Source organism: Osmerus mordax, chromosome 22 (genome assembly GCF_038355195.1).
Source record: "Osmerus mordax isolate fOsmMor3 chromosome 22, fOsmMor3.pri, whole genome shotgun sequence".
Taxonomy (NCBI): Eukaryota; Metazoa; Chordata; class Actinopteri; order Osmeriformes; family Osmeridae; genus Osmerus; species Osmerus mordax.
The window spans coordinates 6,292,455-6,308,219 of NC_090071.1; the positions used below are offsets into that span (position 1 = coordinate 6,292,455).

General features: G+C 40.4%; 1 protein-coding gene across 2 annotated transcripts; it reads left to right on the plus strand.

The window, feature by feature from the left end:
• Positions 1–9,578: 9,578 nt before the first annotated feature.
• On the plus strand, positions 9,579–10,800 carry s100b (S100 calcium binding protein, beta (neural)). 2 transcript variants are annotated; one of them, XM_067260487.1, is made up of 3 exons: positions 9,579–9,626; positions 9,882–10,056; positions 10,136–10,800. In XM_067260487.1, the coding sequence occupies exons 2-3, from the start codon at positions 9,919–9,921 to the stop codon at positions 10,283–10,285; spliced, it is 288 nt and encodes a 95-aa protein (XP_067116588.1). In that variant the 5' UTR covers positions 9,579–9,626; positions 9,882–9,918; the 3' UTR covers positions 10,286–10,800. The 2 variants fall into 2 exon arrangements, with proteins under 2 accessions (XP_067116588.1, XP_067116587.1); XM_067260486.1 differs by having other exon boundaries at positions 9,585–9,626; positions 9,901–10,056.
• Positions 10,801–15,765: the final 4,965 nt, after the last annotated feature.

Sequence of the window (15,765 nt, forward strand, 5' to 3'; positions counted from 1 at the left end):
ATGTTCCCCTTCCACTAATGACTCGATATGGTCCAGTCTGACACTTTGCTCTAAACAGCTTAATTTAGAGAGCTCAGTCACTGTAGTGTAAGAAGGGAGTGGTGCTCTCTCTGGAGAAAATTATATAAATGAATTCTTCTACACCTCAGCAAATGTATTTCCTTGTATGAGAGTACTCGTTCTTTTCCCAGGGATTAGAAAGGCTCAGGTTGTGCTGAGTCCCCCATTAATTATGAAATGGAACGAAGCAACTTTTCATGGAAATTGAAAGCTGATGACGTGGTCATTTTTAGGCTTAGCTCTTCCTCCTGTTTTGCCAAAACCACAGAATGGAGAAACCTCCATAGAGTTGTTCTGCAGGTACTTTGATGGTTATAATTTGAGTTGCATTGTTTCTTCAACTGTATTTTCTTCTGTGACCTCTTGTACATGGCTCCTGAATGGATGTTGCTTGCTCACTGCTGCAGTATGTATGCGATGTGTGTGTGTGTGTGTGTGTGTGTGTGTGTGTGTGTGTGTGTGAGAGAGAGAGAGAGAGAAATACAGAGGGAGGAAGAGAGAATGAGAGAGAGTTCTCAGTAGGTGAGCAATCACACACTCTCTGTGCCTCATATCCTTCTATCATTGACTGGGTCAACATAGGGCAAATCCCATCAATATCACAGTGAAGGCTGGCAGCACTAGGGATCAAAAGGGGCTGCCCTGTGACTTAACCGCCATAAAGGAGACTGGCACATGATAACTAAACGGCTTCTATATTGGTTATGGAGAGGTTGTTAATAGGAAGGTTTGACACTCCTTGCAGAGCACAGAAGCACACAGCTCTCACACAAATACTCCACAGCAGAATGCATCTGTGCAGCAGAGATGAACAGGAAATGCTTCCTTGATGAGGAACAGACTCGTCCCCTACCATACTTCTCATATTCCTCCAACTGAGGAAAATCCTTGCCGGCAGGAAATGAAATGAATTCTTTGTTGCACAGCAATAAAGCTAAGACCGATGACCGTCCATTCGAAAACTGAGATATAATGACATTCCATTTCTAACCAGGTAACTTTTTGTTAGAATTGTTTGGTGGTACTGTCATTCAGTGGTTTGAATGAAGCTGAGCTTTGGGAGAATTGAGTGGAGCCTAATGTGTGGGCCATGTGGGTGACTTGTTCTCCAGTACCTCATGAGCCAATGTGAATAAGGTCAGCTGATAAGCCTAAAATCCCTTCACTACAGAGTGCCTTGTGTCCCCAGGCAGGTTCCACTAAGTCCCCACAGCCCTTATCACCTATCTAAACTGCCTTCAGGGAGTAGATGCAGGCAATAAACAAACACTCACACACTGATGAGTTTACTGCACACTGGAGTATTTCCCACTTCCACCATGCAGGCCTGAATCATGTCAATTCTGTCCATTTAGTGTGTCTGAAGTTAAGTACTTGTGGTGAACATATATTTTAAAACCATATTCACGTTAAATAGTACCCATACGACATGCATTAATTAGTCATAAATACCGTATTGCCAAAAATTATACTGTTGAAGTGAAGCAAGGTTCCCATTCCAAGAATAAAATTGGGAGATTGACAAAAAGAGTCGATTGACTGGATTCATGCAATATTTAGTGCGCCAGCAGCAATATACCATCACTGCATCGGTTAAAGCTACACTAAGATGCACATGGTGACAATGGCAACGGCGTGTGTGACAAGAAAATTACTATTTGCAGATATTGTACAATGGGACGTAAAAGAGCATTCAAAGTGAAAAGTAGAAATCCTACGAAGATATCTTAAGCCTATTTATTTGTAGCTTAACTCCAACCTAATTTAGTTTTTGTGGTTTCATTATTTCGGAATCACAACTTACCTGATGAGGTTTCAGGGAACTGCATCAAATTGTATCCATTATCTGTTACCCACTTTAACTTCGTAGGCAGCTGCTCCTTCACCGCTCTCTCACTATCTCTCTTCTGAGTGTTCGCAACTGCTAGTATTGTTGGAGAGTCCACTCCATAGCTTGGAGCATGGTGATGTCATCACAGGTAGGAGGAGACTCGGGGCAGAGGAAACGAAGGAGCCTATTAGCCCTCTATAATTAACGAATAAACAATGTGTTAAATTACTCTCGTATTCGACACTTATTTCCATTATTCAAAAGACGTTCTCTTTTTTTTAAACAGCGTGTATTTCTCCTGTTAAATATGCACTAGAGTTGCCATCGTGCTTGACAGGCACATTTTATGTGCCTTTTGTTTTACCAATCAGAGCGGACATTAACTTAAAAGGAAGAGGTGACTTGGTATAAGGCAGTTGCTACCTAACTTCAGCATAGTGGAATGTGGAATGTAAAGTGTACCGACACGGGGAGCGCATTCATTACCTTATCGGGCACTTTGTTCGAAAGAGAAGCTCAAGTGTTTGTGCATTAGTCTGTTTAAACCTTTGCACTTGATTTGTCTTCCTCTGTTGTCTTCTGTTAACAGATGTCCAGTCGCATGTATTTTATGACACCATGAAAGAAGGACATCAGCCTAGGCGCGTCCACATTGTAACCATAGGGACTGATGAGACAGGCTTGAAGACTGAGAGAGAGACGTGTACAAGGATGCAATTGCTTGAAATGTAAGATGAAAGCATCCTGGGGGGAAAAAACGACTGTTAGCTCCCTGTCTACAAAAAAAGATACAACTTCTGAGAAAGAAGTTAATGATGATCTAAGATAATCTGAACACTGGCTTTGTGAGTAATTATTGACCGTCCTTCAGAGCATGGAAATATGAGTTGATTTATTTTGACTTCTCTCACGGTGCTATTTCATGTTAAGATGATTAGCCCTGAGAGGAATATTTCGTAAATATGTTCTACATATGTTTTTTATTTTAATTAGGATTGGGAATGTACATTGTTATTCACCATATAAGTCAAGATAATGGTATGGTTCAGCTCTGGGAGCTTTCACCCCTTGTTTCATATGGATATGACACCTTGCCCATTTGTCATCACCATGGCAAACATACTCAATCAGGGTTCTTTGGGAGAAAAGACTGAAATAAGGCCCCCTCAAGTGCTGTAAACAGCCTTTCCTCTCACGTTTGGCATAAACAGCCATCCCCTCTCACAAAGAGGAACATTGTGCAGAGGTAAATTTGTTTTAGCACAACAACAATAGCTACCAAGCTCCTCCATAGTGTGGATCATTAGGAGGGGGGTTGGTTTCGATGGGACTCTTCATTCAGCATCATGGAAACAGTATATTTCAAAGTGTCTTTCCCCTCACTGCCTTTCAGGAAGATACCTTAAATTCTTGGTGTGAATATTGAGCATGAGAAATAATTGATAGTTTACCATCCAACTGGTTTAAAATAGATGGCTCATACACTCACCATTATTCAGGATCTTCACAACCAGAGCACTTTCACTACAGATACAGAACAGCTCATCTATTTTTATGCAACACTGTCAAATAAAGTTAGGTGTATCATGAATAAATAATTTCCATAAATATGTTGCACAGCCTCCGGTGTGAAGCTTAATGAAATTAAATGGACAGATGGGTAAGAAAAGAGGCACACTATCATGGGAAAATATGATGCTGTACTATGAGATAATCTCCTTCACAGTGAGCCTCTCTTTGTGTCAGTATTGCACAGTGCAGTCACAGTGTAAAGCAAATCCTGGAATTAATTACATTCCCTCAAGTATCTAAGAGCACTGTCTCACATTTATCACATATGGGCCTATTATATTTCTTATGTTTATATCTCATATTAGATCCCCTCATTACTTGCAAGTTGTATAAAGCCTCAAATATTTTAAATGGGAATGTATTCAATATTGAAACTCCACTATGAAGTCTTTCAAGAGACACTTCAGCAAAGTGGGTTGATAGTGCCTGGTGACAGATGCCTCCCTTGCAACGAGTTTTAATTGGAAATGCTATGGTGCCCCACCTCCTCTCAGCAGCTGTTACCTGTCTGGAACGAGCAACACAGAGACAATGGCCCAAAACATCAGAGACTTCAAAGAGGTGAAGAAAACCTAGGTGGATAATATTTTTTTTGTTTTACTGTTCTCGTGATAGATACATACCCCACTGAAACATAGTCAGGAGGACCCAGGCGTAGACAAAATGTGGACAGGTTGATGATCTCCTTCTGCCTTGAAGACAAGGCTGCTTTCTGGGTTGATCACTTACTGTATACAGTACAAGCCAAACAGATCCATAGGTCTTAATCCAACTCACCATGCTGTCTTTGAAAGCAAGCTGAGAGAAGCTATAAGACATTGGAGGGGCTACTTTACCCAGAATTCAGATGTAGGATTGATTCGGTTGTACTTGCCCAGACATGAGAGAGTTTAGTACCCCGTGTCCATGACAACTCATGCTGGTCAGTTTAATCATTCGAGGATTAAAAAGGTCAAATAAACAAAGAATGAGGGGGGTACCAAGCTCCAAATCACACCCCAGACCTGCAAAACTACCTCTCAGACAGAAGGGTTGGAGTTAAACCATCGCAGGAACAAACAGCCATTCAAAGGGTACAGTCTGAGAAATCAGTATGCAGAGAAATGTAGTACATTTTCAGTTGACCCTAAAGAACAATCCTTATGTTGTGCTGTCTTGTAGCATTTCTAAAGCGTAAGTAGACAAATGTACACCTTCACTCTTTGTTGGTAAGAAAACAGCAACACTGCATGCGAACATTACGAATGTCCATGCTGCTGCTGTTCCAAGGCAGATACTCTCAGCCAGTAGTGAGTAATGTGTTATTTTAGTCAGAGGTCAGCTGGACAGATACTCCTTTGTGTCTGTGCAAAGCTCAGGTTCCACCAGGACAGAGAAACACAGAGAGAGAGAGAGAGAGAGAGAGAGAGAGAGAGAGAGAGAGAGAGAGAGAGAGAGAGAGAGAGAGAGGGGAAGAGAAAGTGGGATGGATATACCTACAATATCAAGGAGATCAAAACAAACCACACAACAACAGGATGGATTAGAACTAAGTAAACAACTAGAGAGCCCTATCCATTCCATCTCCGTCTCTCTCCCTGCCCTTGTGTGTGTAAGTTGTGTGTGTGTTTACCATCTGAGTGTGTGTAAGTGCGGGGGGAGGGGGCAGTACATGTGCTGTACTTGTCCAAATGTATTTTTGTCAGTGGTCTTTTGTTGCTGTGAGGACATTTCCAGTACATCCCTGTACACTTCCATGTAATCATCGTGACAGTCATAAAAGCAGTTCCGTGTCATTCCCCTGCTTGTGCCAGAGGTTAATTCTAATTTGTCTGGGGCTCGGCTCAGTCTGGCTGCCATCAAGAATTATCACCTCTAATTGATGAAGTTGGCAAGATACAAATGACTGCTTTTGGACGTGGGACAAACAGGCTCAATTTAGTCCACGGAAGTCATCAAGACGCGGAAGTATCAAGGATTCACCCCCCCATGGACTCACAGTGAACTCTGGTTGCCTGTCACTCTTTCTCTGCACTTAGACATTGAAATAGCATTGGGGGAAAGGAGCTTTACCACAGCAGATCATTCTCAATCTAATAGGATGAGAGGATCTATGTAAACTAAGTGAAAATTAATTGAGTCTATAAAATAGTTAAATGGTAATTTCACTGGTCCAGATGTCCATTTATCCGTATACGTATACTTAGCTTGGGACTCTGAAAACAAGATTTGTTTGCTAATTGATTAATGGCCCAATTAAGTCCCTTAATACAATGCATTGAAATATGACAAGTCAAGTTAGCTTTACCTATTCATTACAATGAAGATTGATACCTGGTATGACCAAGGGGGAAATGGAGATGGAAATGTGTTAGCCTTACTCCACCTCAATTCCTCTGACTGTGGGCATCATTGCATACAGTATTCCACTTTATCTCAAGTTTTGCATGCAAAGAAGTCCTACTCCTTTTTCTAATTGACGTGAAGTGTAGACCAAGTCAGATTATTTGCACATAATTTGCACAAGTGATGTAAAAGGTATTGTATTTAAGCATGGGTGTCTAATGTTAACATGGCATTGATATATTTTAATGTGCCAATACTCACAAATGCTGATTCAGCCAGTGTGTTTGAATATTCAGCTCAGCTCAGCTCTGGTGAAACGCTTTGTTGATTGGAAATACGCTCACAATAATGCTGTGGCAGCATGACAAATTTCACCGAGAAACAGTATAGTTGATGTGTGAGGTAACCTTAAAGTTTTTTAAGAAAAGTAGCTGTATTCAAATTTCTTTCACAACTTTTCAAAGAAGATTATACTCAAAATAATCAAGTCTTAACCATGACTCAACAGAATTCCTCATCAAAATGTGTACAAGAGTGTCAAAATAATTTGAAGTTGAAGAAGTTGAAGAAAATCTTTTGAATAAATGTATATATGTTAGGTCTTCCAATCTTACAACAGTTATTTCTCTGAGACAACAGAGCAATCATTTGCTACTTAAATGATTGTTCACTGACAGTATGTACACACACTTGACATTCTAAGCCTCCTTGTGTCTTTATGGAGTGAGCATCAGTACAGTACAGATAATCTCCATCATGGAGGATATAGGTCTGTAGGCCAGGGATGTCTGTCGGTCACCTGAGAATGTGTACACTCTGTGGGGGATGGAGAGCTCTGATCTGACAATCGTAAGCTGATCGTGGGTGGGGATTGTATCCCCTGGCCTATCCTGAGTGAGAGTTACCCTGAAAGAGGATTACCGGGGCGATGAGAGATGAGACGGCCACTTTGAAGCACACCACAAGACCACTTAGTAGCATGCATGTTTTACATGTTGGAGCGGAAGCCTGAAATTCATGTTTATTGGAGATATTTAATCAGATTGTTACCGATTGTATGGTGTCAGACAATTTAAGACTGTGTTGTCCCTGACTAGTGTAGATTGTTTGTTTAATGAATATTGATGTTGTTGTTTGTGTAGAATTCGGCAAGGGCCACTCCACATAGAGTAACCGTGATTGTATAGAGTAGGCCTATTGGATTAGGTCAGAGACAGATATAGGATCTCCTGATCCTTACTGTAACTATTAGACATGAGGAGGATGTCAAATAATCCAGGGTTGCCTTCACCCGCCTTGTTGATTGCTATCGTGTCACGTTTGACATGGCACGAACAACACATAGCCTGCCTGGAAGCAGCTTAGAATAGAGTTGACCCCCATGCAGTTAAAAGTAATCATTCTCTGCACCAACTAGACAGGAAAACAGAATTTAAAAGGGGAAAATGTTTGGGGATGGTTTCTAAATAATAATAAATAATCACTCTGACTGACTCATGTCTTCTTCGGAAGTCTCTCAGTCATTTAAGTGTTAAGATACTCCCATCTAGTGGTGAACACCCAGCATAATTTATCTGCTCTCAAAAATTGGATGTTTAGTACTGGAATAAATTGTGGTATATGAGGTATAATTATGGGGTTCCGCTGTTCCCAAATATCTGTGGCCACTGCTATTCTTTCTGCTGTCACACCTATTTAATCTAACTGTATAAAACGAAAACATCTAACTGATTAATGATATCATATTATAATAATATGTCATAAAATTGGAGGAAGCAGGATTGTAGAGTTGAATGATTCCAAACAATTCCGTGCAATACTAGATGAAAGAAAAGTACAAATAAGGGGGATTTTTTATTTGCATAGCCCAGCGGTTTGCCTCCTGAGCCCATGCCAGGTGATGAGTCAGACCCTTGGCAAACCTTTGGAGCTCAGCTAGAGGTAATGGCCAATCACCATGGCAACGGTAAAGCTGAAGGAGCCTGCATGATCTTTCAAAGTTACCGCTCTTTTGCGGGAAGATTGTCATGAAAACAAACAACACAGGGCAGAAGAATCTCTTATATATAAATCTTGGTATCTCATTATACTAGGATAAAGTAGTTATTTACCTTGGTGGATTTGTGTCTGTTGTTAGTCATCATCACTTTAGTGTATTATTAGATTTATTGTAGTACATCCTGGTTATTATAATTATCTTGTGTACGAAGGGTCAGATCCAAATTAAATGGCTTCTGTACAGAACAATGTATCACATGTGCGGAGTCAGTTGGCTGAGCGGTGAGGGAGTCGGGCTAGTAATCCGAAGGTTGCCAGTTCGATTCCCGGTCATGCCAACTGACGTTGTGTCCTTGGGCAAGGCACTTCACCCTACTTGCCTCGGGGGAATGTCCCTGTACTTACTGTAAGTCGCTCTGGATAAGAGCGTCTGCTAAATGTAAATGTAGTCTCAACATACCTCACTGCAAATGGAATGGAGTGGAAGACAGGCAAGCAGGGAGGCAGGGAGGCAGGTAGACAGGCAGACAAGCAGACAGACAGGCAGACAAGAAGGCAGGCAGGCAGTTGATCTGACAACAATGAGTACACACATTTTCTTTAGACAGAGGCTGTGTTTCAGTCAACAATGGTTCACTGTTGTGATGGCATGAGAAGTTTATAGCAGAGGAGACAAAGAAACTTCTATCATGTCATAAATAGTACTTTCACTAAACATGGCAAACAGCTTCCTGACTGGAATGAAAATGTGACACCAGTGAGCAAGGGCTTGCGGGGGAGGATGAAGTGAGTCCAGCAACCATCCAGTGTTGAATTAAACTTCACTGTCTTTTTGAATGTTAATTTTTAATTTCATAATTGCAGCAAACTGTGTGCTGACTGTCGATGCATAACATAATGGTTCTATGGTTCACATAACATCTGACGGTAGTCTTCAACCAACAATGCTTCCATTACACCTTCAATTTAGTTTGCTTTCAGATCAACAACCATACATCCAGTAGGGCAGACAAGGTTCGAGCGACATTTGGCCTGAGAGCGTTGGGCATCGGTAGCTGTGCCTGCTTGGTACTTCATGGGTGCATAGGGCACACGTCTGGCCAACTCCACCAGAGAAAAGAATCTCTTCATTGACATGCAGAACCATCCGTTTCCTCTAAAACAGAGCATTGTTACAAAGCAGTAGCCTGATTGAGAAAACAGGGGTGGGAATGGTAACGGCCATAATGGTCCAGCCTGATTAAAAGGAATTGCCATGCATAGATAATGGTCTATACATTGAAGACTTTAAATGACTGAGGCACATGTTTACAGGCTTGTTTGTTTGTTTTTTCCTTGATTGGATTTGATGGGGTCCTTTTATCTAGGTGTTGTACTCTGTCATTACTCTTGTACACAATGGAAATAACATGGCCAATGGCTACTGCAATCAAATACATTAATATGGAATAAAAAGTAGTTGGTCAAATAAAACTCAGGTATGGAATACAGCATGTCATCAATAACTGCCAATTGTACATATTTCTGCAATGCAATACATTGTGTAAATTATCTATTTGGAAAACAAATTCAAAAACCTTTCCACATAAGTTAAAACTATCTTTTTGGTTAAACATTTAAATGGTGCTAAAAGCCTGCGTACCCATCAATAGTCACTTGTATGTGGGCCCAGTGGAGTGAGAGGGATGAGAGGAGGCTATTGGTTAGTGAGCTGGACTGGCAGGGCTCCTGGCCACAGTCCTGGCCCTCCTCACCCCAACTATAAAAGCCAATGCTCCGTCCCTCCGTCACTAGTCACTCTGATAAGGAAACAACCCCTGCTCCCGTCCAAGGCAAACAGGTAAGTCAAGATTGATCTCTATTATTATTTCGGCCACATTGTTTTCGTATGCACATGCATATCAAGAAATACTGTAATATTGTAGTTTGTGAAATGTATTTAGAGTTGTTTTTGAATATAAATAAGCAGTGATCTTTAACTGCTAAAGGAATACTTTCAGAGAAATTCAAATACGAATTGCATTTGCTTGTGTGAATATGCTATTTGTGGTATATTATCAATATACATTAACATTTGACTGTGTTTTTGAACAAGTTCCTGGTTGATATTCTAGTATTACAGTATTACAGCGATGACTGACCTGGAAAACTCCCTGGCCACAATTATCGATGTGTTTCACAAGCATGCAGAGAAAGAAGGGGACAAGCATAAACTAAAGAAAAGTGAACTAAAGGACTTGATAAATGATGAATTACCAAATCTGGTTGGGGTAAGTTACAGTAAAACGTATACTATGCAATAAATCTTTTAAAAAGTCAGACAATATTGATGTTCTGGTTTGCCCTCAGCAAGTGAAAGACCAAGCCACTATGGACAGTTTAATGGAGAGCCTGGATTCAGACGGAGACTCAGAGTGTGACTTCCAAGAGTTCATGACTTTCATCACCATGGTTGCCGTCTGTTGCCATGAGTTCTTTGAGCACCATGAAGACGAGTAGCCACCAGAAAATAAAGATGGGAAAACTAGTAAATTATGAGAAAAAAATGGAGTCGCCAACAGAAAATCCAGTACAAACTTTGGATAGTTTTTGATAGGGTTTCATATCGTATAACCTGTTGATGTAGAGAGCTAAAGCTTCTTTTTATTACCAATGTTTGATCTTTGTTTTTGCTCTAGTTTGATAATCATAACAGATATTGAGTCAAACTGGTGTTAGCTTATCATGATACTTCAGTGAAACAGTTTTGTCTTCTATTTTCTATAACACTTTTCCTGATTAGTAAGTGATTTTGGTTAAATATACAGACGTTTATACTGCCAGTACAGTATACAGTCTATTGTTTGCTACCCAATAGCTTATACATCTATATATCTGCATTATATGTTGCAAATCATTACATCACCATTATGTAAGTCAAATGATGACTCAATACAAATGTCAGTTGTATGAGTCCTCATGCGGTCTAACACAGCAAATACTGTCAGAATAAAAAAAAAACAAGTTCAAACCAACTTCAAATTGGGACATATTGTATAATTTATTCTGCCTCAAGATGGCAGTGTTGCGATATGAGCAAAGAACAACCAATAAGCATGGCTTACTCATAACCAGAGGGAACAATGTCAGAACACATAATTTTATCATATAATAACTTTTCACAATGGGCTTTGTATGAGATCCGATAAAATTAGGACAAGAAAGTGAAAGAATTGTGGTGACACAAGGACTGATAAACTAGTATAGAGGTTTTCACAATGAATTAATCCATAAACTGACTTTTCAACTATAGACCTAGGAGATGGGTTTTTTTGACACAGAGCCTTAAGTCGAATTACGGAGGTTGACATGACACTAAGTAACTGACAAAAATGATACAACATTGTTGAAATCCCTGTAAATTTGGGTCTGTATATATTGTTGAAGTTTTTGAGTCTCGAAAACGAGGACAAGACTTGACATTGTAATGTGAAAAGTATCTGTGGCTTGTACATTTTATAAAGTATGGGTTATACAATCTCTGGTTACTTACCTACCTACCTACCTACGTACCTATGGAGCACGTTTGATCAGAAAATGATTTGCACCATTTTCTGTACCAATCTTAGGGCCTGCATTTGTCAAAATAAACAGTATGTGTATAAGGACTGAGCAGATGCATGGTTTTGAAATATAATGAAGATCCATGAGGAAAACATCTGCATGATAGTTTACATTGTGTCCATGTAGTCACCACAGTGTCTGGACTTGATACTGTACCTTGAAGAAAAGTTTAGTATCTTCCCTGAAGACAATTTGCTCCCCCACGAGTCATGACGTGCTCCTTCCCTTGCTCAGTGACCTGTAGGAGGCAGGTGGGGACACTGAGCGAGTGTGATGTGAAGGAGTTCCAGCTAGAACCAGGCCAACAGCAGGTCTTACAAACAGTCCAGCTGTCTCATTACAGAACCTGACTAAAATTGGTTCACACAGTGAGTTGGCATTCACTTCACACAAGTCGAAAAAAATCCACCTGTTCAGTCTGTCTCTACCATTATGCAGAGGAAATCAGGTACCAGTGTCAGATCAAGTTATGAGTTTATTCACACAAATCCATCTTAAATGAGATGCCATAACAGTGTGTCTTGTCTATGATCAATCGAAGATTTCCAAACGCGAGTGAAGGAGGATGTGATAGATTCACAGTGGGGGGAAAAATAGTATCTGCCACTTAAATTTGCATCAAAGGAATAGACTCCCTGCTCCTACCATTAACCCCCTGTTGTAGGACGTGACATCTCCAACCACAGAATTTCTGAAACCTGGGTGAATGACATGCTGGGTTCCCAAACATTGCGACAGCAATATTGCTTTTGTTAATTGCCGGATAATGGACTCTCAGCAGGTTACTGTCTCCTCTAGTTCTGTGTCAGCGAACCATTGCCAGGACACGACAGAACGACCCTCCCCCCTGCTGTGACTGTGGTGGCAGTGCAGTGGTGGGCTTCTTAGGCCTTACGCTGAGTTGATTACCTGTTTCTTCCCCTCAGCATCCACCAAGGAGCCATCTGCTTCCTCCCAAGATGATTGGTTACCACAGTGGGACTCGAAGGCAATTACTTGCATGGGCTGACTAAAAGAAAGACTTTAATGACAGTGAGAGGTGAAAGATGACATTTTGGTGAGCCTTGCTGTGCCTTTGTTTGTCTTATTGTATTGAAAAAAGCAATGGCCGATTGTAGGGGTTCATAGGTGCTAATTAAGATTTTAGAATAGTCATAAAATCTGTCACATGTTGAGATACCCATTGTTGAGAGCTTTCCACTGTAGGATATCAGATGCTCGCTAAGAACTATCCCAAAAACTGAAACAAAGTTGGAATTTGTTCATCATGAGTTATATTAACAATGACAAAACCCAGCAATGGTTTGGCATGAAAATCCTGCAATGTAGTGTCAATGTCAACAATCCTACTGTCAAACCTCTCAAAGTCTCTCACTGACTCCACTTTGATCCACCTCCACCTTTACCATCATCCTCAGTGGTAAACATTTGCTTGTGTTTAGCTGCTTCTGTACACTGATTAATCGAATGAGTGAACTGAAACATTAAAAACATATTGCCTTTGGCAAACACATGCTCCACTCCAGCACTGATAGGACATGGAGTATCATTGTCTCACTTCAATTATCACAACAGTGTCCCGCAGGAAACGTAGAATCCGAGTCTCAAACCTAAAACTGCAAAGTGGAATGACGTCCTGGAAAACGATCCTCTTTAATTCATTCACTTTTTTTCATTCCTCTCATGGGAAGTGTATTTTTGAACAGCAGTGATGACAGTCAAGCGGTTTTCTGGCTGTCTACAGAGAGAGGCCTTGTAAATAGGGATGCTGATGTAGATTAGGGCAGGGGGACGGCCAGCGCCCCAGGTAAACTCCATGTGAATCCATATCTACTCCTCCAGAGGCCCTGAGCTTCACAGCAGGATAACCCTGCCATATGATTGGTCTTCTGGCTCCCAGGACAACAGCGTCACCATCCCCAACTGTGCGCTAAACAAAACATGATTGTACTTACTGATTACACTAAAGTGCATAGCGTGCTTTTGAGTGTTTCTCTCTCATCCCTTTCTATTTGTCATCAACTCAACGCAACTCAATGTTCAGCCTACTTCAATGCAAAGTAAAATGGTTTCTGCATTTTTGTCTTTACATTTCAGTTTTTTGTTTGTACTGAAGATTTACTTCATGAGAGTAAATGAGGTTCCAGATAAATTATCAAAATGTAGTGGATTACTATAAAGGTTAATAGTGTAATATGTGGATACGTTCAAATAATATATGTAAGTGATGTATTCAGAAATAAACTGATGTGGGTCAGGTTTATCATCTTGGGGTGTGACACCAATCAATGAGATAATTGGCAGCACACCTTTTGAAACATGACAAGGCACGGTTGAACCATATCTACATAACATTACCATGGCTAATAAAATGTGTCAGTTATAGCAACTGTCACTTTAAAGTGCTACTTCAAGAACACTTGAAATACATCAAATGAATGTAATCTCCTGTTCTATTCTGTAGGTACATTTTGATGTGTACATTTTGCCTCCTACACAGTGTTGTTTTCCAGAAGTGAAACAACATCACCTCGCAGTTAGAAACATACAGCTTGCATCTACGATTCAGAACAACCTCCTTTTCACAAGTGGACTAAGGATGAGAGGGATCTACTGTTTGTCACTCTATATAATAAGAATATAACAGATTAGTATTGATTTGTTTTTAAGTGTGTTTTGAAAGATGGCCTTGTCTGTGTTTCATGGTTTTCATTCCTAATTTTGTTAATACAGTTCCAGCCCCCTGGGTTTACTTTCAATCTGGAGAAAGACGCTGTATAGCCTAGAGCCACAGCGTTTAGTGACTAAAAGTAGACTAAAGTTATCAGGATTGAAATTCATAAACCGTCACCACAAGACTGTGGTACATAGATACACGTTGAAGGTTATTTGAAGGTACATTCTAGAGGCTATGTGCTCCTACATGTGAAATGACTTTTTGCCACATATTTCACCTCAAAACATGTCTTGGAAGAATTACATCTACATCAAAACCTTTGTCTTAACCACTTGGTCAAACTAGACTTCTTGTGTGCAGCCCTCAGACTCAAGCTAATTCACAATATCCCTGCCCATTTGTATGTAGCTAGGTGAGATGAAAGATGAAAAATGAGATGGTTCTGTGATGACGGGCAGATGAACAGCTGGGTGTTACAGCTGCCCGTTGCCCAGAACCAGATGATCCGTCATGGTCAGCTCTCTCCCCCTTGACTCTGATCATGACTGTTCAGGAATTTGTTCACATTTTTGTATTAATATCAGGATTATCTATTTCTTTCGTTTTGAATTATGATGGGTGAATACAACAAAAGTATGCAGGGTATAGTTTTATTCTCAGTGGATGATAATGACGATGGTTATGTAAAGCTTCAGTGACACTGATCTGGAATGGTTGTTCGTAAATTGATCTTCTGGCAAGATTGTTGAAAACCATCCATCTGGACACCAGCATCTGTGACACATATGCAATTATGAGCACTGTAGTTATAATGTGTATAGCTGGGTTTGTTTTTGCACATGCTGGCCTAATTCTGGGATAAACAACACAGTAGCACTATGAGCACACACACACACACACACACACACACACACACACATACACAAACACTGCCATCAAGTGCATAAACAATAATACAAATTGGACAAGGGAAAGTGCCATCTGAATCAGCAGTTATTTAGAAACTCCAATTAATGCTTTGGATTAGAGCTTTTCTTTCGAAAAGGCTCATGGAGTCTCCACACGCTTGACCTGGCTTCTCTGCTTCTAGTTTAATCTCCAATTCTCTTCAAAATAATACTACAGCCACAGGTATGCCAATCACACTGTTCCATGCCACTGTCCATGTTGCATGAAGCAAAACACAAACATGCTGAAAGGCTTGTTCCTTTCGTATGATGTCTGCCACGTGTCTAAATGACTGTCAAGAAGGCGACATATTGATGAATGACCACATCTACATAGGAAATGAGCTGTAAGATGCATAAATGAAGGTCACTGCCTAATATATAGAAGACTAGTGATAATTGCTTCAATGCCCTGATGTTTTTCATGAATATCAAGGTAGACCCACTTTCTATTCATTCTGTCACAGGGTTGCTGAAAGCTGGATGCAAAGATGACGCTTGGTTCAAAACACCGACGCTCCCTTCGTTCTCCATGATATTTGTTTACGTGCATTTGACACCAAATTACCTTTTTGCTTTTCTTGTTTAAAGGTTGTGTGTGATCATTAAGTTCTTTTCACTTCTTCTAGAATGAAAAACGAGACAAGAGAGAGAGGGCTTGAGAGAGGAAACACTTGAATTGGCAGAAATGCTTCTCGTATGTCAGGATATGATGTTACTGTATTTTTTATCGCAATCACATCAGCTATACA

Bases quoted from the DNA above. Each gene is read 5' to 3' on its own strand.
- s100b (XM_067260487.1), top strand. From the start codon at position 9,919: ATGACTGACCTGGAAAACTCCCTGGCCACAATTATCGATGTGTTTCAC. The intron at 10,057-10,135 runs GTAAGTTACAGT...GTTTGCCCTCAG, and splicing joins AATTACCAAATCTGGTTGGG to CAAGTGAAAGACCAAGCCAC.